Source organism: Pteropus medius, unplaced genomic scaffold (genome assembly GCF_902729225.1).
Source record: "Pteropus medius unplaced genomic scaffold, Ma_sr-lr_union100, whole genome shotgun sequence".
NCBI classification, from domain to species: Eukaryota; Metazoa; Chordata; class Mammalia; order Chiroptera; family Pteropodidae; genus Pteropus; species Pteropus medius.
In genome coordinates this window covers 4,311,416-4,337,779 of record NW_024344436.1, presented here as the reverse complement: position 1 = coordinate 4,337,779, position 26,364 = coordinate 4,311,416, and the positions used below count along the sequence as shown (strand labels likewise).

The window sequence follows — 26,364 nt, the reverse complement described above, 5'->3', positions numbered from 1 at the left end:
TTTAAGTAGACCCTCCACATAGCTCAATTCCTGGTGCATGAAGCGATTTGCCATCGTTCTCTGGCTCTTGGCTTTTAGAAAGGAATTTCAGAGGGATAAAATAAATTACTTAATAGCCTAGGAAGGGAGAAAACAGATGTAAAAAAAAAAAAAAAAAACCTCAGTCTAATAAAAATAGCAGACACCGAATCTGTTCATTCCAGGATGTCTGAAAAGGAGATATTCTATAGAGCATGGATGCAGAAGGTGTCACTTCTAACAGAAAAAAATGAATTGTGGACATAGTCACTCAAAGTCAGAGAAATGATCACTGAGACCAATTGGTTTCAATCCCAGTGTCACCAAGGGACACATACCAGAGAATGTGAGACAAAGCCCGGGCTACAGCTGTTGGCATTTTTAGGCTTACCGGTGCTATTTCAACAGCCTTTAGGAGACGGAGAGAACCAGAGACTATCATGTGTAAAAAGGCTACTATGGCAACGACATGACTGTCAAAAATTAGCTAGAGCTTGGGTCATACACCTTTTGAAAATCCAGCCTGTACTTGCTTTCTCGTGAAGGCCCTGAGACATGTGCAGAGACATCTTAAACACATGTAGGTAATTTTTGAAAGGCACAAAAGAGCCTCTTCATTAACTCTTTCTATCCATTTCCTATCAGTTCACCATGTAAACTAGAAAAGATGCTGCAAGCCAACTCAGCTTCTAATTGGAAAACAGCACCAATACTAGACATACAATTGAAAGAATGATCACATCTTCCTGGTTCTTCCCCTGGGCAGGCTCAGTATGCTTGTTTGGACTGAATAGGTGTGATTTTGTTCAATAAAAGCATGTTAACATAGGGCCAGATTTGTTAGTCTTCATTCCGGAAAGTTGGTAGAGCATTCCTCGGCTCTTTAATAGTTCAATGTCTGTCTTTGCGACATCCTTGTACTGTCTTAGCCTGGCAGCAACTGCTTCAGGTTTATCATCCTCCTGCTGAACTAACAGTACACCAGTGATGTCATCAATCCCGTACATAAGAGGTGGATTAAAGTCCAGGTTATACATCCTCCCACTAGGAGGGCGGATCCAATGTGGGCTGGGATGATTCCTTCCAGGGCTTCAGCCTGAACTATTGTCTTAGGAAAAACCATCTAGCAGCCAGTGCTGATCCTGTGTACTCTCCAGCTCAGACATTATTAGGTGTGTGCTCACATGATCTGGAACCAAAAGTCCTTTCACTATGTACTGCTTTGCCACATCATCAACCTCCGTGTTGGCCTTGATGTTCTCCCACCAGAAGTGAATACTGGAGGCCAAAGTTCTGGGCCATCCTCCAGCACACAGTGTCCTCGCCTGAGCTGGGCGGCCCAAAGATGACCCCGGGCAGGAGTTGAGAAGCGATTGCCTTCCTAGGAATGGGACAGCCAAACCTGCAACCCCGACAGCCGCCTCAGAGAAGTCCCCCAGGAACTTTGTTTCTTCTGCCCTTCCCCTTGCTACCTTCCACTTGCGTGGGGACTCGCCCAAGTAACCCATTTTCTTACATCTACAAGAAGGCACATCTCTTTTTCAGAATGAAACACTAGAATGTTTCAAGAATCTCTTTGTCATCGAGGAGGAAAGTCAAGGGATCGCTCGAGCACATCAAGCACATCGGCGGATGTTACAAAAGTATTTTTTCAAGCCACTATTCTCCCTGCCTCCCTTTGATTAGAAAAAATAGTTTAGGCCAAGTTTCAAGTGTAGGGTTAAGTCTCACTAAGGAGGCAAGGTCTGCCACCTGGTGGTAAGAAATAAAATGCCGCTTGCTTTTCTCATCTAATCTTTACACTTTTTTTTTTTTTTAACTTCCATTTTTGCAAACCCATCCTCAGGCTCTGATCTGGGACTTGCTTGCTTGTCACCAGCCAAAGGCTCCTAACTGGTAATAATGATATTGACACCTTGAAGAGAATTTTTCAGCGAATATTTGGAACTCTACCATCTTAAATCACCTTTGAAATATTTTAGAACAGCTGGGAGAAGCAAAGGTGAGGAAGACGGACTGATAGGCAAGGATTCTCCTAAAGAAGAAAGCAAGCATTCATTCATTCATTCCTACACAACCATTCTTGAGTCAGTATTAGGTATCAAAACCTATGCGAATCAAGTTGCAAACAGAAATGTGTAAGACGACCCCCTGCTCCTTTCTTGACAAAGAGCTGTAGATTCTCAGATTAAGTTGGGAAGATAAATCAGGTAATTCTTGTTTCCATTTGAAAGGCCTAGGAGAGTGCAGAATCCTTAGAGTCCATTAGGGGGAGTGCTAAGTCTCTAGAAAGGAAACACGCAGGGGGCTAATTCTGGAATATGCCCACAATTCGCTGGGGATTTAGCCTATTATGCCTCACAGAGAGGGAAGATGCCTCAGTAGCCCGGGGAGCTTGGACTTCCAATAACCTTCTCCAGCACTGCACAAACTTCAGTTCCTTCCTCTTTCATCGACCTTTACTTTTCCTTTCTATCTAAACTCTCAGAGCATGGTCCCAGCATCAGTGCTGTCATTACCCAGGACACTTTTAGAAATGCAAATTCTCAGGCCTTTCTTTATATCAAATGAATCAGAAACTCTCGAAATGTTTTAACAAGCCCTCCAGGTGATTTTGGTGCATGCTAAAGTTTGAGAACCTCTAGTCTAGAAAACCATGTGGGTATGGACCAGGGAGACTGGTGGGAATGGCAAGTAAGGAAAATAGCAATGGATCCTATAAGCCAATCTAATTAGCCCCACAGAGTGTTCGAGGAAGCTGAGGAACAGCTACAAAGGGAGATGACAGTCATTGCAGAGGCTTTTGCCAATTCACCTTGGCACTGTTGTCTGGACACTAACACCCTAAATTCATTCTCGGTCAGATTGATTATGGAATCAAGATCTTCAGATTGGAGACATGGACTCAGCCTTCAATTCAGGCTCTGAGAGAGAGAGAGAGAGAGAGAGCGCGAGCGCGCGAGAGCGCCCTAAAGCATCTAGGGCAGGTAAGATAAACCGGGGCTATGCCCACCCCATGCTCAGCTCCGATCCTCTCCTCTTCCTTCCGGATCCATGGCAGTCCTGTTTCCCCTCCCTGGCAGTGTGGTGCAGTGGCACGCCCCCTCCAGTGGTGAGCATGCCTGAAATGAACACTGACTCCATCAGCCCCCCCCCCCCCCCCGGGGAGGCACTCTGCACCCTGCTCCCTCCTTTGTTGATGAAGCAAATACTACTTATTAAAGAGAAATGCTAATTAAGTGCACAGTGTTGCAGTACATATAATGCCACAAGGTGGGCTTTATGCCTTAGTATTTTCCGCCATCCTTTCCCACCCTCCCTGCATCCTGTCTGCCTCTAGCACAAAATGGGCACTTAACAAATAATAGGGAATGAACGATCCAAGCATGCTTCTGCTATCTTTCGTATTTTTTATCTAGCTGCTGCCCGAAAGGGCCAGCTCAGAGCCAGGGGCGCAGACTTGGCCAGTCTCTTCTCAAGAAATCACTCTTTTTAGGGAGAAAAGTATCAAGCTTACTCAGGCAGCTCCCTGCCCTCCATTCCTCCTCCCCACACGTGGCCACACAAAGAGCAGAAGAGGGGTGGTGATGAGGCTGTATTTTCAAAGTCCGGGTCACCTCGGCCTGGAGTCCATCTAACTCAGCTGCAGACCAGAAGATGGGCCTGGGCGGGGAGCAGAGCCCTCCCCCAAATCCCCGGGCTGGATGACTGTCAGGCCGCATCTGTTCCAAATTTATAGCTCCTCCTCTGGCCGCCGCCGGCCTCTCCACGGCCTCTTTACCAAGTGCAGCCCCAGCTGAGACCCCTCCCGCGGGGAGGGAGAGGACACACCGCGCCGGCCCCGGGCTGGGGGCGGGAGCAGGTGTGAAGCGGGGGTCGCAGCCGCGCGCGCGGTCACCCTCCAGCGCACCGCGGAGACCCGGCTTCACCCCCACGTGCAGACAATGGCGCGGGGGCCAGGCCGGGGGCGGCTCATTACCCCGACCTGTCGGGAGCCGATGATGGAGGAGGCGGGAGCGGGGAGGGCCCGCTGCTGGAGCGCCACGCACAGACCCCAGGGCTAAGCGCCCGAGGGCGGAGGGTGCGCGGCCGGACTCAGGACACTGGTCCTGTCTGCGGCCAAGAACCCACAATCCACCGAAGCCCCAAAGCCGGCGCCGACCTGGGCTACCACGGCCGGAGGAGGGGAGGAGTAGGGAACAATAAGAGGCCAGAGGGGCTGCGGAGGGACTGGCCGCGCCCGGGAGCGCGCTCCCTACTGCCCGGCTGATGGCCTATTGTCCTCCCGCATCCCACGCCTCCGCGCCTGCCGCAGACACGTGCCAGGCGAAAGATCGCTCACTGCAGAGGGAGACCGGGGTGGGGTGGGGTGAAGGGACAGGGGCGCACTAGGAAGAGACTGCACAGAAATACCACAATGCCTGCCTTCAACCTCATCTCCACGTGCCTGTGGATATCCGGACTTCCACTCTCCATCCTTACCCCGAATGCTCTGTCTCTCCTAATTGACAAGCCTTTCCTCTAATCCGAACTTTTCGGACGATTCCCACGTTTATTTATTTATTTATTTTCCCCCCTGGGCAGTGAGTGCCTTTGTGTGTGCTTTGGAATGCGGAGGCAGAAGGTGGGAGGTCTGGACGGACTTGCATACCTCTGACCTTGAGGTAAAGTAATCCGAGCGAAGAAGGGCGCGCAGGCAGGGAACTTAAAGACACTAGGATGTGACGGCTTCTCACCCCCAGCTCCCTGCACGCAAATCCTGTGGTGTCATCTGTCTCAGGGAACTCACGCTGGCGTTCAAGGCTTTGGTTAATGCTTCTCTTGGCTTCACTGTCACGTTGCCTGGGAGAAGGGCACCTCTGGGAAAGTACCTGAAAAGGGACCAGAAAAAGGTTTGAGAAAACGAAGTCTAGTAAGGGTCTCACCACTCACTGACGGATTGGGTTCATGGGTGATTTAGAGTTGAATGCAAATTGAAGTGTCATCAGATCCGGAGGCCACCATCTGGCAGCCCATGGACCAAATTGAGGTGCCAGCCACATTTTGGCCTATAAAGTACTTTTTAAACATTCTGTTATGGATACTAACATTGTGGATAATAAGCATATACAAAGTCAGAGAGAATAACAGAACGAAGCCTTTCTTGTGTACCCCATCACCCGGCTTCAGCACTTATCCGTTCAAAAGCAATCTTCGTCTACTTCCCCACACTCCCCTCATGGTTTTGAAACAAATCTCAGAAATCATATTTCTTCTGTAAATATTTCAATGTAATCCTAAAAGGCAAAGACTCATTAAATAACGATAGTAATACCACTATCACACCTAAAATGTATAATCAATGTCCAAACTTTCCCAACTGTCTCAATTATTTTCTTCATTGTTACTATTGTTCAAATTAGGGTCCAAATGAGTCCGTAGGGTGGAATGTCTCTTTTAAGCTGATGTTCCCCCTCTTAATCTCTTTTTTTCATTGCAATGTATTTGTTGAAAAAACTGGGTCATTTATTCTGTAGAATTTCCCACAGTCTCGATTTTGTCGAATGTATCCCCATGGTGTCATTTCACATGTTCTTCTGCCCTTATATTTCCTATAAATTGGTCGTTAGTTATAGAGGCTTCATCAATTAATGCTTGATTTTCCTTTTTTCAAGACTACATCCTAGGCAGTAGTGTTTAATTGCCTCGGGAGTAATGTCTGCTTGTCTGTTTTGTTGTTTTTTGTTGTTGTTTAGCATCCAACAATGATCATTGCCCAAATCCATTAGTTCATTAGAAATTGCCAAATTGTGACATTCTATTTCTGTGTGCTCATCTTCATGTATTAGCCGGAATACTTCTCTCAAGAAAACCTGTCATCAGCTATTTATCCTGAGACGCACTTTGAATAGGAAAGGTAGGGAAAATGCTTGATTATTTTCCTTTACTCAGTATTTCTCAAAAGAATGAGTTGATTCCTTAGCATCCTCTAACGGTGAGCAATGATTTAAAAAAAAAAACAACAACAACAACATTATGAGCTCATGGATTTAAATATATTTGATGTTTTACATCAAGTTGTGTTTCGATTGCATGGATATTTTAAAATTAGGAGATAGTGTATTAAAAATACTGTGCTCTGGCTTCTCCTGTAAATGATCTGGCAATCCTGAGCTCCTTCCAGCTGGCTCGAGCAGGTCGTGGTTGAAGGGTACTGCCTTCTTTAGTGGGCATTTATTCTTGCCCTGGTCTGCTCGGATGTTTTCTATCTCCCTGGACCCTTCAATCTGTATGTCATCTTATAGATGGGAGAACTGATTAAGTAACGTAATGTACCTGGGACTAGAAGACAATTCTTCTGGCTGCCTTTCCAGAGGAGAGAACCAGCTGGACTCTGCCTTACCTTTAATTTGGGCTGAGTCAGAGACCTTGGAATACCTCAAGATAACCTTCTTCCCAATTCCCCAAACACCCATTGCAGAGGAAACTTGGGAATATTCCAAACTCCTCTCTCTCTCTTGCCTCCCACACCCAGTCAGTCACCTAGCCTGCTAATTAGCCTCTCTGCCTCCATTCCTGTCCCCCTCCAATTCATCCTCCTCACTTGCAAAGAGGTTTTCCAAAACATAAATCTAATCATGTCATTCTCTGGCTTTAAAATCTGTACATAACTCCTCACTGCATTAAATTAGACCTAAGTCAACCTTTTTGCCTGACGTACGAGGCCCCCCATGACCTGGGTCTTTATTACATCTCTCCTTACCTCATGCTGTCCCCTTATCAAGACAATGTCCTCCAGCCAAACTGCATTACCCATGTGGCTCTGCACACACAGTGCTGTCTATATTTTGTTCTCTGTATTTGATATTTGCTTCTTTAAGCACCCACTCCTTCACCGGCTAACTCCCACTTATGGTTTAAGTCTCACTTTAAACTTTGATCTTCTTTGGAAAACCTCTTTTGGCACACCCTGGCTGCATTCGATGTCCTGCTCTGTACTGCTGTAGCATCCTGTGCTTTCTTTAAGAACAGCACCTTGCATAGTGGGTTTTTGTTTTTGTATTTGCTTTTTCAAGTCAAATTTGTTTTTTCACTTATCTTCCTCCTGGATGAGGTGGGAACTTCCTGAGGCCTGACAGGCACTGTGTCTCTATCTCCAACTTCTAGAACCACAGCACACAGTAATTGGTCCGCGAGGATTTGGTTAGTAAATGAAATTAGACCAAAGAGCTGAAGGTGTGTGGACTTTTTTGGACAGGAGAAAATTCCCCCTTCCCTTATAGGGAGGGGACTTGATGAAAATGACAATACCATTGTAAGCTCACTTCACAGATGCCAAGTAGATGCTTGAGGCTGATGTTGCTGCCTGGGAACTGAGTCCAGTTTCTGCTGCCTTGGCTGGGTCATGACACAGGCTCTGCTTCCACTGCACCATCCTAGGACCAGGGTGTGAGTGAGTGTGTGTGAGTGTGTATGTAGGTGTGTGTGGATGTGTATGGATGTATCTCTGTGTGTATATAGTGTATGTGAGTATATGTGTGTAGGTTCATGCGTGTGTGTGTGTGTGTGTGTGTGTGTGTGGCACCCTTTTCCTCCCGCTGGGAGGATAATTAAAGCGCCAAGCTGCAGAGCTGGCGGGCAGTGTTCCCTGGGGCATGTTTCATGGGTCTGATTAATGAGGCTGGGGAGTTAATGAAGAGAAAGCTAAACGGAGGGAGCTGAGCGGCAGAGTTTCTCGCAGCCCCTGGGGTGATGGTGGGGGCCTCCAAAGGCATCTCCACCCTCTCTTTTCAGGGAGCCTGAGTGCAGCCACGTGGTGCCCGGGCCCCACACGGCCCTGGCCCAGCAGAGAAAGGGCCGCTGCCTCACACTGGTTGCTGTGGGAACGCTCCTCTTCTCTCTCTGCGAGCACCTAACCCAGTTAAACAGAGAAAGAACATGACCTCGCCGTCTAAGACACGACAAAGGACTTCAGAAGACCGTCCTCTTTTGCCTGGAGGAGAAGTTGGGCAGGGGTCCTAGACCGCCTGCGGATTTCATTCGCCACCTGAATTAAGAACCAGCTCTGTTGTTACCGAGTAATCTTAGACAAGTTAATTAGTCCTTTGAGCCTCGGCTTCTGCACCTGTCAAATGGGATCATACGCCTTACTCCACTTCACATGGCTGACATTGACTGAGAACTTAGTGTGGAGCAGACACAAGCATTTGGCACGCATAATCTCATTTATTGTTCCCCAAAATCTAGGAGCTAGGCTCTATTATTATCATCTTTATTCCATGGATAAGGGCATGGAGGCAGGGAATATGACATGACCTGCCTGAGGTCACCCAGCTTCTTGACTGCAGTGACCCGGCTACTAAGCAGTGGAGTTGGGAAGTGACCACCGAACCTGTGTCCTTAATAAGCATTAAGCCATGGTACTAGTTTGCATGGAAGTTGTAAGAGTCTAATTATATAATACGAGAAAAGTACTTTGTAAAATGCTAAGTCAATGTGAGAAGCCACTACTATTATTATTGATATTTTTCATTCCCAGTTTTGAACCCAGGGTAGAAACAATGCAATGAGAGATGGAGCTCAAAACAGAGACAAAGGGGAAGGGGGAGAGAGAGAGAGAGAGAGAGAGAGAGAGAGAGAGAGAGAGAGAGAGAAGAGAGAGAGAGAGAACAGGCAGTATGATGGCCTCTACAACAGTCTGTGGCCTTGTGTCCTCATCTTAGTGGTGGAACAGAGCAGAAAATGACTTCTTCCTGAGCCCCCATACCCATCTCTCACATCTCTCAATGCACACACCTCTGTGGTCAGACTACGAACACACTAAATGATCTCCATGTTCCCATAGGAGTAGTAGCCTCAGTTTTAAAGGATAGAGCATGGTGCCAAGAGATGGGGCTGAGTTTGGACCCAGAACCATGATGCGATAGGAGTCTGCCATTGACCAGCCATGTGGACCTGATAAGTTGCTTGATGACTCAGAGCCTTGTCTGGCATCTGGGAATAACTGCCATCCCTATTTCATAGGACTATTGTAAAAGGACAATCATGAAGATTGTCTTTTGCATATGAAAAGCTGTCGTAACTTTATGTTATGCTTTTTATCTAGAAATGGTTGGAAGGACAGTCCTGGTCACTTCCCCAGGGTGTGCCAGGGCTTTCCAGCAATGAGCAAGAGGGCAAGGTGCCTGAGCTCCCCAGTGAACACACCTCCTAGTACTCTGTCTTTGGAATCTGTAACTCTTTATTGATCTCCAGTCAAAAGCGATTTGAGACCAGAAGTCAATCGGTCCAACAAAGTGCTGATGAGTTTAGAAAAAGCCAACTTCCTCTGGCCGAGTTTCTCCTTCTGAATCAGGGACACTGAGGCTGCATAGCCCACCTCAAAACAAATCAGTATGCCCGCTCTTGTCAGACACTGCCACCTTCCCCACCAACTGGACTCAAGGCCCTCATTAGTGCCCCGTACCACCCCTGGCTGTGGGAGTCAGCCAGCACTGGCAAAACTGAGAGCATCAATAATTTTCTCCAAAGGAGCGTGTGTCTTGAGAAACCAATATTTAACATCCCCATTTACATTGAAAGCGTGATTCTGATTATGAGATGGTAATGAGGGGATTAGCCAGAGGAGAGAGAGCCCCCTGCCTGGTGCCCCTTCCCATTCTCCCCTCCATTGCCCCTCACAGTGTGGGCTTATTCCTGGAGGAGGAGGTGTGGGGGAGGGTGCGGGCACTCCCACTGGGAGAGCATCAGAGATGCCAGAGCAGGGTAGGGGTCCTCCAAGACTCCTCTGGAGAGCCCCTTATTCATGTCCGGAATCAATTAGCCCCATAAGGGGCAATGGGTGAGATGCAAGACCCCTTGACTCTGAGGGTCCTCGCACTGCTTTCCTCCTGGCTGGGCGGAGGCCTCTGCTCTCTGAGTCTATCCAGATAAGTCAGTTTCATATGACTGCTTTGCCTCTGAGGTAGAGGACAGAAGTGAAAAAAGTCTGTTGGAATAACTTTTTCTTGGCTCCTGGCTCCCCTGGCTTAACCCCAAACCCAGTCCCCTTCCCTAAATCCCTGGATGCCTCTCTGGAATGGCATCCTGGTTCTCCTTGTGCCAGACCTGGCCTCTTAACCAAGTGGCAGATTATCTCTGGCTCTTCCTGTGGGAGGATGTGGGGGATGGAGAGAACCCAAGGGGGTCACCCATCCTGAGGCCCGTTTGTTGATGGACAATTGCGCTCAGACGGGATAATTCAGTGTGTGATTGTGGTCACGCCCCCCCTTTTGTGCCCCTTTCAGAGCCAATCTCCCAGGCCCAGATGGGTTAATCCATAATGCAGAGGAGCAAATTGGCTGTCAGCCCGGCCCCCTGCACCCCCTCCCCTATTAGTGCCACTGTCCTAATGAAGCCCAGCTTGGAGAGCCCCCTTCTCAATGAGGCGCCAGCCCCAACCCAGCCAGGCACACATGTGTCTCCGCTGCTCTGCCTGAAGCCTGGCTCCCTTTAGGGACCCCCAGCCCAGCCTCCCTGGGGTGACCCAGCTGCCAGGGCTTCAGCGGCTGGGGGGTGGGGAGGGAGGCTGTGATGGATGGGAGGGAGTTAGTTAATAGAGCCCAAAACACATGGGTCCTGTCCCCACACCGACCCTCCCCCTCACATGCACAAACACACTTTTGCAGCTTCCTCTGACAGCAGCCCTGGGCTTTTGAAATAGCCCCATGGAACATTCCCCACTCCCACCTCCAATCTAAGCTGAAATAGAACCTAAATGGGGGCTGCGAAGCTGCTTCTTTGGACAATGGACCAAATCATTGCTGCCCACCTCATCCTCGGTCTCTGCCTATCTAAGTCCCCTTGTGGGTTTCTGGCAGAGATGACTCAAGGCAGTGAGTGTCAAAACATGAGCTTGGCCCTCAGGCTCCAATGTCTCAACTAACGTCAGAACTTTACCAAGAGATAGTCTTTTCCTCAATTCTTGGACTCCATCTGTTTCTTGATGCTACTTCTCTCCTTACCCACTTCCCAACGAATTCTTTGCTAAGCCCCAAAGATGAGACAAGTACCTACAGACAAGAGCCATTCTCCCTGTTGGAGCTGCCTTGTTTTGTACTAGGCTTCCCCATCAGGTTGTGAGCTCCCTGTCTCTGGAAGGATTCAAGCCAAGCCTGGATGAGATCTGTTTAAAATATCATAGAAGAAATGTTCGAGGAGGATATTTGCAAACAGACCTGACCTTCTCCGATTCTCTGCACTTCCTTCCTATTCCCACCTCTCTGTTCCCTCCTTCTCTTAATACAAAGAACTTGCTGACCTTCCTTCCAAACCAAAGGGGGAGAAAAGAGATTGACAGCTGCCTCGGGTTGAGCTGCTCCAGGATGCCCATTAGGGCAGGAATTCTGTGTCCCTCCACCCATAATCTGCCTGTCCTCCTTCCTCTACTTACCCCTTTAAAAGTAATGCTTTTATATTTTTCCATTATTAATTAACAAAACATTTTTAAATGGGAGAGAGATGGGAGAATTGCACATATACCCTCATACCTAATTCAACCATTGTCTTTTTATCCCATTTTTTACATGCGTATAGGAAACCACTCAGCACAACTAAAGTATTTATTACATGTCTCCTATGTGCCAGGTACTGTGCGTATAACTTTTTTAACCTGGTTCATAACTCCAGATCCATTCCTAGCTTTTGTTCTCCTCTTCTACTGCCAGGGTTATTGCCCTGGAAGAGATCAATCTTCTCATCATGGAATATCTGGAAATTCTCACATTTAGAGATGAGGGTCTCAGGGCCTATCGGGGAATCCATTGGGGGCACCAAATCCAGGGGACAGTCCCTTTATGATTGACTCTATGGAGAGAAAAGTGTAGCCCAATGCTGAAAAGTGCAGGGCTCAGGGGGTGAAGGCACGTGACACTGAGAAAAATCTAGCCCCATTTCTTATTAGATTGGGAAACAACACTGAGTGGTGAGATATCATTTAGAAGTCGCTTCTAGGAAATATTGAATATTTATGAGCTATGCAATCAGGACCTTGGAGGTAAAGCTTTAAACATAAACAAGCAGTAGGATGAAGGTAGGAAAAATGGAAAGAATGCTGGACATAAAATGGGAAAGGAGAGAAGGAAAGGAAGAGTAGGTTCCCACAACTTCTCTGCATGATCCTAAAGTCCACTTGCATCCCACTCATTGTATAGGTGAGAGTGAGGTCGCAATGAGGCTGGACTTTTCCAGATCAGACTGTGGAGCCCAGAGACATCTTGGAGTCATTTTCACTCCAAGGAATTGAGCTCCAGGATATATCGTTGAAACGGAGCCTCTCAGGATGCAGAAAACCGAAGGGCAATGTGAGAGGGGGGACTCCAGGGCAGAGGGATCTCTGTAGATACTGGAGATAGGTCTCGTATTCAAGGCGACTACAAATACATCTATGAACACACACAAAAGCAACCTAAGAAACACAGAGAGAAAGATTCAGTGATGCAAGGTGGAAAACTTTTCACATATGTATTTAATGCAAAAGCATTTCCCTCTGAATGAAAATCATTACAGGCAAGGGAATATTCTCTTTAATTGAAAAATGAGACATCTTCTGTTGGATGCAAGGGATTTGGAGACCTTACTTGGACTCTTCCTTTGTGAATTTGGTGCTCACTTACAGAGAGAGAGGAAGGAAGGGGGGGATGGATGTGTGTCAGGTGTTGAGACAGAAAATGAGACAGAGAGTGATTTAAAAAAAAAAAAACAGTCCATTTCTGACTCCCCCGAAACTACAAAAGCGTCAGGAATTACAGAAATGAGTGATAGGTACCAAGGACTAAGGGATTTAGGAACTAAAAACAGAATGGTAGAAAAAGATCTAGAGGTCTTGGTGGATTATACTCAGCAATGTGATGATAGGAGTCATTCTGTTACCAGAATTATATATAAGAGTAGAATGTTGGGGAGAATGGGAACAGGGTGAGTCTTCTTTCTGCTATCCTCAGACGCAGGTCTTTCACAGAGATGTGGTATACCAAGCATACAGGTGTAGGGTCAGCCTGAGTGTAAGTCATCGATCCTCCATTTACTATCCAAGTAACTTTGTGTGTGTTATGGTGGGGGGTCGGAGGAAGGGAGACAAAGAACTAACATCTGTCCCCCACCCCCACTGGGCTATGCCTGCGAGTAGCCCAGCAGGGTTGCTGACTTCAGAGTGAAGATGCAAGGGAACCACAGTGACCCAGCCACTCTGTGCCTGTCTTCCCATCTGTAAAATGAAGATAATAACAATAGCTATTCATGAAGTTATTAGGAGAATTAAATAGGTAAAGCACTTAAAATAGCCCTGATAATACTAAGTTCACAGTAAATATTATCTACTAGAATTCATATCTTCATTAACGTTAAATGAGTACTAACTATATGCTACACATTAGGTTAGGCACCAGAATACAAAGGTAAATAAGATATAGTTCCTGCTCTCTAAAGAGAACTTGCAGCTTATGGGGGAAAATAGACTTGTAAGCCAATAATGAAAACACCCTATGTTAAGTTATACATGAGGGGAATGAACTAAAGTGGTCTGGAGGGACCCTGCAGCCTGGGGGAGTCAGAGAAGACTTCACTACTCAGGTGAGTGAAGCTGGATTGCCAGGCGGAGAATGGAGGGGAGAGGACATTTCAGGAGAGGGGAATGGCAAGAGCAAGACAGAAGTAGAAAGAACACCACACGTTAACGAAAAAAGATAGCTTGGTCGTGGGATATAGAGGGCCCGAGGGGATGCGCCAAAGAGGTCAAGTAATGAGGAAGATCTTGGAAAGGCAGACAGCATCCAGGCTCTGGTGACTCTTGAATGCTACGTGTATAGGGTCTATCCTGTAGGAGTTGAGGAGCCATTATATTTTTAGGTAGGCTAGTGTCATTATTAGATTTGAACATTTGAGACAAGCATGTAGCTCAGTGTCTGGCACTTAGTAGGTGCTTACTAAACGGGGTTGAACAAATACATGACAACTCCCCCAAGCAGCAGTGCAGAGGGTGGATTCTCAGCGAGAGACGGAATACAGTGAGTTTGCAATAGAGTGAAAGGTGAGAACCTAGACTAAGGCAGTGGCAACGGAGATGGGCGGGAGGTGCAGAGCTGATGGAACACCTCTCAGAAACTGACTGGAGTGGCATGCTCAGAGAGATATGGGTGAAGAGAAGCAGTGAAGGCTAGTGGACTCTGAGCAGGCAGTTGTGAGGACTAACTAGTTAATCAGTTGTATTCAGTAAACCAATATTTATGGAGTGCTTGCTCCGTACCGAGTTTTATATAAGGAACCAAGAATGCTCTTGTTCCCCCAGCTGCTCTCCCGTTTGCACTAGGATGTGGACACTTCTGCCCAGTTGCCTCTAGATTTCCAGACTTGGTAGAGTGTGTTGTAAAGGATCTCCCCACCGGCTCTTCTACTGGAACCATGTGGGGAAAGGGGTACTCCTGGGCAGGGGGCCCTGGCTTATTATCTCAGCAGCTACAGGGGTTGAGCCAACAAATTCTGGCTCCTGCTGAGGGCAGGCTCCTGCTGCCTGCTTTCCAGCCGGTGCCTACTCTTTGCTCTCTGATTCCCCCTCCTGTTTGGCCCTCTGGCCCCTGCTGGCTGGGTCACTGCCCCCTGGCATCATCACTCTGAAGCCAGCAACCCTGCTGAGCCAGTCCCAGGCATAGCCTAGTGGGGATGGGGGACAGATGTTAGTTCCTTGTCTCTCTCCCACTACCACCACCACCACACACACATATGCTCAGTGTGTGTCAGTGCCCTGGGAAGGGATCCAAGCAGTGAGAGTGATGGGAGGCTGCAGGCTCTAGGGGGATGTAAATGGACTGCAGTGTGTGTGTGTGCGTGTGTGTGCATGTGTGTGTGTATTGGGGAGAGGCAGTAGTAGTAACCAGTACGAGATTGGGGTGGGGCGTGGGGGTTGTCCTCAGACTGACCTCTCAGGCAATTACTTGCCAGCAGCTTCACCCACTACCAGCTGGCATGCAGGCTTTGGACCACCAAGAAGCCTCCCATAGAGTCCCAAGCTTGGCCACTGAAAATTCCCAGCTACATTCTCTGGCTAGTGTGCTGGCACTAGGCCAAGAAAGTTGGCCCCTTGGGTATTACTCTCTACACACACACACACGCACCACCACCACCACTACCACCACCACACCAGTGCTGGGGGAGAGGTGGAGACCTCCTTCAGAGGCATGATTCCTAGAACACCACTCGTGTAGGATTCTTGCGTTACGCATACTCATTTCCCTTTCTCATTTTCCAGGCTTCTCTACAAACCAAGCCACCCAAAATGCCACCCTGGGAAAGAAATACTTCTCTTCTATGTTTACCTCAACAACCCCTGGCCCTAGGTTCTTTTCTATGGCTCCACATGAGTTGCTCCCTAAACACACACACACACACACACACACACACACACACACACACACACCCCCTTTCCCTAACCCTATCAGAAAAAACTTACCCTCTATTTCCACAGACTCAACTTTCCCCAGCCTCCCGGCCTCCTGCTGCTCTCTCTCTTCTTTCTGTCAATTCCCCTTCAAACTTCCTTTTTTCTTTTCTATTCTTTCGAAAGTGCAGACTGTTAATGGTAAAACCCTTGAAAAGAATCCATTTCCTTGAAAAGAATCCCATCTCTTAAGGCTCAGAACTCAACTCTGATTCTTTCTTCAGCCTAAGGTGGAAACTTGTAAATCAATGGAATGGAGTCCCAGATGAGGGCCATCCAGTTACAGTACACGTACTGAGTGTTCTAGATACAGTATAAGTATCTATAGTCTATGGGGTAGGAATGGAGACAGATACAGTGAGTTACCTACTCTCTCTAAGCAAGAGGCAGAGCAGAGTCGTGTGGGTAATTTGGGGTGGGGGGCAGGTAGTGAGGAGACAGAGGCAAACTCCTTCCAGAACTGCCTATGGGCACAGCCCAGAGAGAAGCTGGACTTGAAAAAGTTCAGGGACAGGAGGCAGAAAAGGGCCGCAGAAGAGCTGGGGATGGGGGGTGTGACCCTGCTGAGCCCTCTCACCCACTCTGCCCCCACCCTCTGCTGGTCCCAGGTTCTAGAAATACTAGGTTGGGGGCGAGGGAACTTAGGCCATTGGTAGGAGGTATTTATTCTACCATTGAGCTCTCTACCCTTTTTTGGCATTAGGTCTGAGTTGATTTAAAGGAAGAGCATTCTAGAGATACAGAGAAGTACAAAGAAGGAAAGAGCAGAGAGAAACAAGAAGAAAAGTGGGGAGAGGAAAAAGAGTATGGAGAAGAGGTGAGGTGTTAGAAGACAGATAGGAGATTCAGGTCAGGAGAGTCCTGGAAAGGAGCGCGGCCCCACCATTTGTGCAGCCCCCAAACCCAGATGATGGAGATCGGGAAACGGATTTACTCACAGACTTGCCCAGGGGCTGAGTCGCAGCCTCCGCTCAGGGAACCCTGAGCAAATAAGCCCTGATCCCCACATAAAGGGCCAATTAACTGTGCCATCTCAGGGAACAAATCCGCTAACAGGGTGACAAGCCCCTAGACGCTGGCAGGCCCTGTGTTTGCTGAAAGGCTGACCTGGAGCAAATCAGGGGATTAGGATGGGGCAGGAGCCACATGGCAGGGGGTGGTTTCCTGTCTGCTGCAGCTCTCCCTGCCCTGCAAGTCCAGGGATTTCTGTCCTGGTTCAGCCTCTGATGTGATGGAACCCAGGTGACCCAGGTCAGCAGGAAGCAGAGCAGGGGGCCTGGGAATTGGGAATCTGATGCTTCTGAGCACAGCAAGGAGTTCGATTTCTTCTTAGCAGATGGGGAGGCCGAGGTCTAGAGTGGTGATGTCTTCTTATTGGCAAAGGATTAGAACCCACTCCTGGGTTGGTCATTCCAAATCTATTCCTTATGCTCTCTCTTGGCTGAATGCAACCCGGCCCTGGAGCAAGGGACAGATGTCAAATCTCATCTCTCAGTATCCTGGTGCTTTAGAAAGAAGAGGAGTATCACTAGCTCCTCTCTCACCCACCCCAATACTCAGCCTCAAGGTGCGCTGTGGTTGAAGTCCTCTGTGGGGCGCCAGACTCCTAGTCCGGTACCAGCAGAGGAGGTGCTGAAAGAACAGCTCCCAGGGCGCGGCCTACTTCTGTGAGGCCGTCAGGCACCCGACTGCCCAGCACTTTGTGTTTCAGGCCCTACGAAGCCACCAGCAGAGCTGAGGGGAGGGAGTAGGAAGACACCCAAACACTGGTTAGTTTGAGGCCCCAAGGACTGGCCTTTGGGTTGAGAGAGGAGTTTTGGGACAAGCCTCACAGTCCTTGACAAAGTATAGGTTCACTTGAACAGTGTCTACCTGAGATACTCTAACCCTTGATTCTGCTTACTCTGAATCTAGGACTGTGTAGCATCCACCTCTCCGGATCTCGACCCCGTTTCCCTGCCCCCTCCCCGGTCAGAAGCAGCCAGTCCACAAAGGTGGTCTCATCACACAGAGCCTGACCCCTGAGCCACAAACCACCACCACTCACCCATCAGCGGGGCCTTATCCCAGATAGGAGGGCCTGCTTCTCTCTTCCTGACACCCCAATGTTATCTCCAGCCCCGGAGAGAGAGAGAGAGAGAGACAGAGAGAGATACAGACAGACAGACAGAGACAGAGAGACAAAGAGACAGAGATAGAGAGAGACAGAGAGAGGCAGACAGACAGACACAAACACACCTGGGGTGGGTGAGTGTCCGAATGGGAGATCTTCAAGTAAAAAGAACTCCAGAAAAGTCGGAAGCAGGCTGGGACTGGGGGAGGGGTCGTGTCCCCCCTCCATGATGTTATCAGGTTTGTACAGATTTGCACGAGTTCTGCGTCCACCCCATCTCTCCTCTCGCATTTGCCTTTACAGAAACAGTAAGTATTGCTTTTTGTCTTTGTCCCGCACTCCCCGGGGTGGTTCCCCTTCAGTCTCCTCCAAAAGGTGAAACAATTCAATAAAACACGTCAGAGCAGAGTAATACAAAAGTATGCAAATCAATTTGCGAGCCCTGGGTTTCCCTGCGCTTTCTCCTTGCAGTTTTATCCCGGATCTGAGTCTCCTGAAGAAACTACTAGATTAGGGTCAAGACGCGCGACCTCATCTCCTGGGCTCTCTGCTGCAAACTTGGCGACTGAGGGCAATCGCGCGGACGCACTGTGTAATTGTTCTTCGCCCACCCCCAATTCCCGCACTTTCGCGGATAAATCCCGGGACTTGGGGGGGGGGGAATGGAAACTAGGATTTTGAGAGCTAGAGGAGTGATCTTGCGCGCTGCCTCAGTTTCCCTAAGAGCTAGGAAAACAAGAGGAGGGATTCCTGTTTTAAAAGTCAGGCAAGGCGGACGGAGTCGGACGGAGCCTCCTCCCTCATCTCGAGAGCTTTAAGAAAGGAGGGAAACTCTCCTGTGGCGTTCAGAACCCGACGCGGGGCGGGGACTCCAACTAGCGCTAAGTGACTCTGGTCTCTGGCCCCGCTAGTGGCGGTCCAGGCGGGAGTGGGAGGGTGGAGGGAGGCGGATTAATCCCTTAATTACGCCGTGATCGGCGTGGCACCTGCTTTCCGCCGCCTAGCTCCCGAGGGACCGCTGCACTGGGGGGTGGAGAGAAGGACGAAGGAAGGAGGAGGGCACGCGGAGGCACGCGCCGGACCCGCACCCAGGCGCCCGCCGGCGGGACAGCGGCACCGTGGCTGGGGCAGCGCGCAGAGGCTGTGGAGGGGCTTGTGGCTCCCGGCCCGCGGGTCTCAGACCCAGGGGCTGGGCCCCGAGCCCCCCGCCCGGGTCCCCGTCGAGTCGCGCCATGCTGCGCTACCTACTCAAAACGCTGCTGCAGATGAACTTGTTCGCGGACTCCCTGGCCGGGGACGTGTCCAACTCCAGCGACCTGCTCTTCGGCTTCAACTCCTCGGTGGCGGCGCTCAACCACAGCCTGCTGCCCCCCGGCGAGCCTCCTCTCAACGGTAAGCCCTCGCCCCGTGGGGACGTCAGATCCTGGTTGGGGGCGAGGTGGAAGGGGGGCGTGGAGCGGGAGACCAAGCACTTCTGCCCCAGGTAGGGACCGAACGGCGCCTCCCAGCGCCTCCCTGGGCTGTGGGGACAAAGAGATAATTTGGGGCTTTGAGCACCTGAGTAGGGGTGCCAGCGGAGGTCGAGGGTTTGGGAGGAGGTGGCCGCTGAGGCCATTACTCCCCACCACCCAGGAGAACTGGCTGGAGAGTGGGCAAGTTCGAGCTAGGAGAGGCAGCGACCCGCCGCGGGGAGGGTAGCGGAGACGCGCGGTCGCCGGCGGGCCCGGGCCGAGCGGGCCACTCAGTGACCCACCCAGGTAGCAGGTTTTCCTCCGGGACCCTAAGTTTCCCAAAAACTCACTTAGGACGAGGGCGAGGAAGTTAAAATGTGGGATGTGTTTGCTACAGAGCGCGATAGAGGCGGCAACCATTTCAGGGAAACTTAGGTGTTACCCCTCAGAGGTGGACTCGCAGCCGGCCCACCCGGCAGAGCAGCGGCAGGCGGGCAGCGCCCGCGGCTAGGTCGTCACCGCTAATTAAGGTGATTAATAAATGGCTGAGATCGCGGGCTCCTCCCGCGCCGCGGGAGCCAGGGAGAGCCCCGAGCTCGCCCCCTGCCGGCCGCTTCGGGAACTCCCGTATTCCCGGGCGCCTTGGCCGAGGTTCCCTCTGGTTCTTCCCCAGCCGGGATCCCTTGGCCTTCACCCGCTCGAATCTAGGGTGCTGGAGACCCAAAGGCGGCGAGAAAGTGAACCTGGGCAATGTGTATGTGTGTGTATGGGGGTACTCCAGGTGCTGGGGTGGAGCCCCGAGCCCCATTAGCATGGCCCTTAGCTATTCATTAGCTGCTGTCGAAGCCTCTCCTGAGACCTGGAATGACAGGAAGGACATTCCTGGGAAAGGGAGCCTGCAGCTGTGTCTACAGGAATTAGGGGGAAAGTGTCGTCCAGCAGGGTGTGGTCTTCACAGAAGGAGAGGGGAGGAAAATGGGGAATGAGCTGGGATTCTCCAATCTCCTGACCTCTTAGATTCCCAGGAGGTTAAGCACAGAGCCCTTCTCACAGACATCTCAGACGCGCCTCTGCTCATCTAGAGCTCTTACAGTGTTTTCGCCATACATTGTTTTATTTAAGCTCGAAAATTCAATGAGGTTTGTAAGGAAGGAGTTGATGGTCACATTTGCTGCAGAGAAAACAAATTCAAGATGGTCACAAAAGCAGTGCAAAGTTTGGCAATAACAGACCTATTTCCATAGCACCCGATGGTTATGTGTAGGGGGAAAGAGGGAATGTTGGGACTTGGTAGAATCTGATTCTTGTAGAGACTGTAGGAGCTAAGATAGGTAAGGTGAGCCGGGAGGAAGAACCCTTAAATCGTCAGAGACTAGCCATATTTATTGAGCCTCCCCCCAAGTGCTTTGCATATATTATGCTCTTATGACAATATGCCCCCACATTACAGATAATTAAGCTGGGACTCAAAGAAGCTCAGTAATTTGCTGAAGTTCTTACAGTAGGAAGCATTAAAATCTAAGATTCCAGCCCTAGCTGGTCCCTGCCAAACCCCCAGCTCTTAACCACTCCAAAGCTGCTCTCATATGGTCTGCCTAAACTAGGCTTGGCATGGGACGGAGAAGAGTCTGATGAGAATCAGAAATTTCCATCTGGAAGGGGAGAAATTGAAAAAAGGACTCTTTTCTCTAAGTGGACGGGAAACCGATTTTTCTGTTCCTAACCCGTTAAATACACCCTCTCTACGACAGCACCATGATGGACAACCCATCCAGCTTTGTCTCCGCCAGAACTTCTAAGAGTAGGGGAGGGAAGTGAAAGCCAACCGTGTACCAAGGCTGGAAGCAGAGGTCCCGGCGGATTCTGGAACAGGGTGGGAGGGGCGGGGTGGGGGATGGGGAAGTGGAGAACAGAAACCGGGTAGCCCCTGGTTAGTGAAGGACACAGATTCCGGGAGGCGGCAGCGGCGCCTACTGGCTGCCAGGGGTTACAAAGCCACTATCGATGAAGCTGGGGTATCTGAACATAACGGGCTCCAGGCTTTTGGATCCCAAACCACTGCAGAAGAGGAAGCGAGCAGAAGTCTGTAGGCCGAGTGAGGGGCAGGGATAGAACCCACCGCGAACTGATCCGAGAGAATCAGGAAAGGAGAGGAATTCCTTTCTCAATGGTTCTTAGCCTTTTTTTGGCTACATCAACCTGGAGAACAGTTCGCTCTCGCAGAAAAGAGCGTTACTCACATTTCCACCACCGTTTGCGTTTGTTCAACTCCTGTGATTTCACAGGATCCGGAAACGTGATTGTCTAGGGTGTCAATAGAAGGGCTCTGTGCCCACTCCTGGATTCTCAGGCTCCGGCCATCACTCACGCCTTCCCTGTCCTGAGGGACCCGAGGCCCAGCCACATTCTCCATGTCGATGCCCGGGATCGTGCTGAGGCAGGAAACCCAGTGTTGGCCCTGGTGCCCCACTACGGTTGCTCAAGGAGGAAGGACATCTGTGAACCAGTGTGGGTGGGGGCTGAAACGACTAGAGGTGCGGGTGGCCCTTTACTCCCCGTTTACACCTGGTAGGAGAGGGGGCAGGTGCCCTGATTCCTTGGCTTATCTGCCCATCTGTAGGCACCTCCTTTGGAGCCCAAGAAAGAGATACCCGACCCTACAGAGAGAGAGGGTGGTCACACGTGGCAGACGGGGTCGTTTTCTCTCTGGAGTCTCCACCTCTCCCCAGTTTCCCAGTCTAAATGCTCTGCGCCCCTACCCCCACTCCCCAGGGTCAAGGGTCGGGCTGGAGGACGCGATGCCGCGCATCGTGGAGCAGCCGCCAGATTTGCTGGTGTCCCGCGGCGAATCCGCCACGCTGCCCTGCCGCGCCGAGGGCCGGCCCCGGCCCAACATCGAGTGGTACAAGAATGGGGCGCGAGTGGCCACCGCGCGCGAGGACCCACGTGCACACCGCCTGCTGCTGCCCAGCGGCGCCCTCTTTTTTCCGCGCATCGTGCACGGGCGCCGTGCGCGGCCAGATGAAGGGATCTACACTTGTGTGGCGCGCAACTACCTGGGGACGGTGGCCAGCAGGAACGCCTCGCTGGAAGTGGCAGGTGAGAGCCCAGTCATCAGCTAGTTGCTTCTAGAGCCTGGGGGACGGAGGGAGGGGCTGGGCCCAGATCCAGCTCCAGTCACAGCCCGTTCAGTATCTTCCTTTGGGACCCAGCCTTTGGTCTCTAATGCTCACACCTGGGCCCGGTATTTTCGCACCTTGGTTGGGGGGAGAGTTTCGGTGTGCGGTGATCAACTTTTCTTCCACTGTCCTCCGGCAGTTATGTCACCCCACATCCCCCTGGTCACATCCTCTCTCCCCAGTGCTCCGAGATGATTTCCGGCAGTCTCCTGGGAACGTGGTGGTGGCAGTGGGGGAGCCAGCGGTAATGGAATGTGTACCCCCTAGAGGCCACCCAGAGCCTTCGGTGTTCTGGAAAAAGGGCAGTGCCCGTGTCAAGGAGGAGGAAGGAAGGATCACGGTGAGGGCTGAGACACTGCTGGGGACTCAAAGGGGGGGGAGGGGCGGAGCAGGGCCCTGATGTCATGAGGGACATGCCTCAAAGGAGAAAGGCCTGAATGCAAGGGTCATGGGGGGCAGGGAATAATGTCTTGGGGCAATAAGGTAGATTTGGGATTAGTTGACTAGAAGCTGAGGATCAGCTGTTGAGTGAAGGATAAATGAAGATGGATAGGATGGACTTGATATACGATGTGGGGGAGCATGATGCCCCAGGGAGCAATGGGAGAAAAGACAGACCTGAGACCCACCTTGGGCAAATCACTTAAAGATTCCTTATCTAAATAGATTGACTTCACTGGTCTTCTTCATGGGCTTGTTGTGAGGGTCAAATAAATAAATATGCTTTGACGATAAAAGGACCAAAGTTACTGTTATTAATCTGCAGATCCGTGGAGGGAAGCTGATGATGTCACATACACACAAGAGTGATGCAGGGACCTATATGTGTGTGGCCTCCAACATGGCAGGAGAACGGGAGAGTGGGGCAGCCGAACTTGTAGTACTGGGTAGGCACAAGGAATTTTGCTGTTATGGGAGTGTGGAGCCTGGGGAGTACACAGCTGTGCAGAGCTCCCGACTGTGTGCTCACTCCCACTCCACAGAGCGTCCCTCATTCCTGCGGAGACCAGTGAATCAGGTGGTCCTGACTGATGCCCCTGTGGACTTCCCATGTGAGGTGCAGGGGGATCCCCCACCTCATCTACGCTGGCGGAAGGAGGATGGGGAACTGCCCACAGGCAGGTGAGAAGCCCCTTCCTTCTGCGAGGAGACCCACCCAGCTCAAGCGGGTAACCTGCCCTAGAAAACTGGAAAGCAGATAACCCTCTTACTTGAAGGCATAAAGAAGTCTGTTCCCCAGAGCCCATGGCCCTCCCCTATCCAGTTCCCACCTCCATTCATAGAGTTTCTGTCCCTGTTGAGGCCTGCCTTGTCTATGTACCCTGTCCTGGTGTCTGTCCTGAGGGAAACAGAAAGGGTCTGTAGCTATGGCCAACCCAGCCTGGGGGTGGGGAGTGGAGCAGGTATGAGATCCGGAGCGACCACAGCCTTTGGATTGGGCGTGTGAGTGCTGAAGATGAGGGGACGTACACCTGTGTGGCGGAGAACAGTGTGGGCCGAGTGGAAGCATCTGGCTCCCTCAGTGTTCACGGTGAGGCCCCACCTGGGACTGCCTGCAGTAGGGGTGAGATGAGGGGAGATGGAGGGTGGGTCGAAGAGGAGAGTGAGGGAGAAAGGAGGAGTGGGAGATATGGAGTCACCTGTGACTTGTAGGAGAGAGAGGAGAAAGCTAAACAGGCTTGAGCAAGAGACGGATGGATATTTGTTACCGCTTAAGCCAAGCTTGGGAGTCTCTCTTCTGTCTCCTCAAACTTCCTTCTTAGTACCCCTGACTCCCTGTTCCTTTATCTTCCCCCTCCCCTTCCCAGTCCCACCCCAGCTGGTGACTCAGCCCCAGGACCAGATGGCTGCTCCTGGAGAGAATGTGACTTTCCAATGCGAGACCAAAGGAAACCCCCCACCTGCCATCTTCTGGCAGAAGGAAGGAAGTCAAGTAGGTGCCAGCTCCCAGGGCCTTCCGGCCAGCTTGTCCGCTGGATCTTAGCCTCCCTCCTCCTAGGTCTGAAAACTGCTCTCGGGTTGTGCTTTACCTTTGGTCTTCCTAGAAATCCTTGCAGGTTATTTGGGAGGATTAAATAAGATAATGAATATAAAAGGCCTGGAACATATTGAAAGCTTTAAAAATAAATGATAATGTTAAGGTGGTAGGGAAAAGTCCTGTATAGTAATTCCTTGGAGAATCTTTCTCTTTGGGGCAAGACTGTCCTGAGGATGTAGAAAATCTAATTAGATCCCTCCTTCCCCAGTACCCTGGGGTCTGGGCTTTATTTAACATACAGTGTAGAAAGCAAGCAGCACTGTACCGAAGCCCGTAGAACACAACTTGCTCTTCTATTTACAGGAGGCTTCCACCAGGGGGCGCTCACAGCCACTCCTCTTCAACCTTAGCAAACAAATCCCGGAATATAGAACTGGAGTGAACATTAACTGGTCACAACATAAGTACTCTCTCTAAGGGAAGGGTAGCAATTTTGTTACTAGGAAACAGAAACAGTACAATAAAATAAGTCTGATTAACCTCGCCCCACTGAGAAACCAGGCCACCCATTACTTCATTCCAAATCCACAGCCACAATTTTCTCAACATCTTTTCTAGCACTGGAGACAGCAGCATTTTCATTAGATTCTGAAATGACTAAAATGGCTGATGGTAGTAGAGAGTGGAAGTAGGTTTCAGTTAGGGGCTCAGCATGGTGCCATTTAGCCTGAGACCTAAACCTGCTTGGCTACCTTCCATATATGCATCTAATGTAAATTGTTAGAGCCGGAAAGAAGAGGAAAGTATTTAACATCTACGACACAATGTATTGAAAACGTTTCATATGATTACTTAATTTAATCTTCATATCTATCCTCTAAAAATCAATTCTGGATGAAATTGGGGCTCAGGAAGTTTAAATACCTTGCATAGCGCTGGGAAGTACGCCCCAAAATCATCTAATAAAATTGTTCATTTTTGTAAATTGGTTTAACTAATTTGCCCAAGGTCGCATAACAGGCTGAGATGGTGTATAAACTAGAACCTTAGGAATGCTCTGGATTCTGGCATTGATGGGAATGGGGAGCTCTCTCTGCCAGCTGCCTGCTCATTCCCTACCTTAGTTCCTTGCTCTGTCTCCAGGTTCTACTTTTCCCCAGTCAATCTGTTCAGCCCACGGGGCGCTTCTCAGTCTCTCCCAAAGGCCAGCTCAACATCACTGAAGTGCAGAGTGGGGATGCTGGCTACTACGTGTGTCAGGCTGTTAGTGTGGCTGGCAGCATCCTGGCCAAGGCCCTGTTGGAGGTAAAGGGAGGTATGTATCCATGGATATAGGCCTGGACCCATAGCCTGGAAGCAAATAATGGCTTTAAGAGATCTGTTTTTGATTCTATACAATATGCAAGGGGAGGGGTGTGTTCCTGAGACATGTCATTGAAGTTTGGAAATCAGCCACAGAAGCCACTAATAGATGGCTGGTTCTAGGCAGAGACTACAGTTGGTTATGGAAGCCCCTGAAATCTCTGAGGGAAGGGGATAGGTGAAGTAGCAGAAAATGAGGACAAGGGGCTGGTTTCCTGAACCTAGGATCCTCCCCTGAGATGCCCAAGTTCTTCCTCTCTCAGCTTCCATGGATGGGATGCCTCCCATCATCCTCCAGGGACCAGCCAATCAGACAGTGGCACTTGGCTCCTCTGTGTGGCTGCCATGCAGAGTGACTGGGAACCCTCAACCTAGTGTCCAATGGAAGAAGGATGGGCAGTGGCTGCAGGGGGATGACCTCCAGCTCAACCTCATGGCCAACGGTACTCTGTACATCACCAACATTCAGGTGAGTCTCACCTTGGGGCCCAAGTAACTGAGAATGGCCATATGTTCAACTCTAGGAAGTACCCACTGGGACTTGAACTCCATTCTATGTCTCTGCTCTCTCGGAGGGGTAGCTACAGTGTACAACATTCTCAATACCCACTTCCACCCCCTCACCCTACCTTCCTCCACTTCTGGTTTGCCAGTCCTCTACCCTCTCCTACAGGAGATGGACATGGGCTTCTACAGCTGTGTGGCCAAGAGTTCCACAGGGGAGGCCACATGGACGGGCTGGCTTCGGAGGCAGGGTGAGTTTTTCTTTTGTTCTCTGCTTTGCCAGTACCTTTCTCCTAACCTTCTTTAAAGGC

At 50.3% G+C, this 26,364-nt stretch overlaps 1 protein-coding gene and 1 pseudogene across 1 annotated transcript; one reads left to right on the top strand and one right to left on the bottom strand.

Moving 5' to 3' along the window:
- Positions 1 to 786: 786 nt before the first annotated feature.
- Positions 787 to 18,813, bottom strand: LOC120610538 (adenylate kinase 4, mitochondrial-like; annotated as a pseudogene).
- Positions 18,812 to 26,364, top strand: LOC120610537 (roundabout homolog 3-like). Its single transcript, XM_039872921.1, has 10 exons — positions 18,812 to 18,971; positions 21,743 to 22,129; positions 22,392 to 22,549; positions 22,976 to 23,096; positions 23,193 to 23,331; positions 23,613 to 23,740; positions 24,018 to 24,142; positions 25,331 to 25,502; positions 25,813 to 26,018; positions 26,223 to 26,364. Exons 1-10 carry the CDS (start codon positions 18,812 to 18,814, stop codon positions 26,358 to 26,360), a joined length of 1,734 nt encoding a protein of 577 aa, XP_039728855.1. The 3' UTR covers positions 26,361 to 26,364.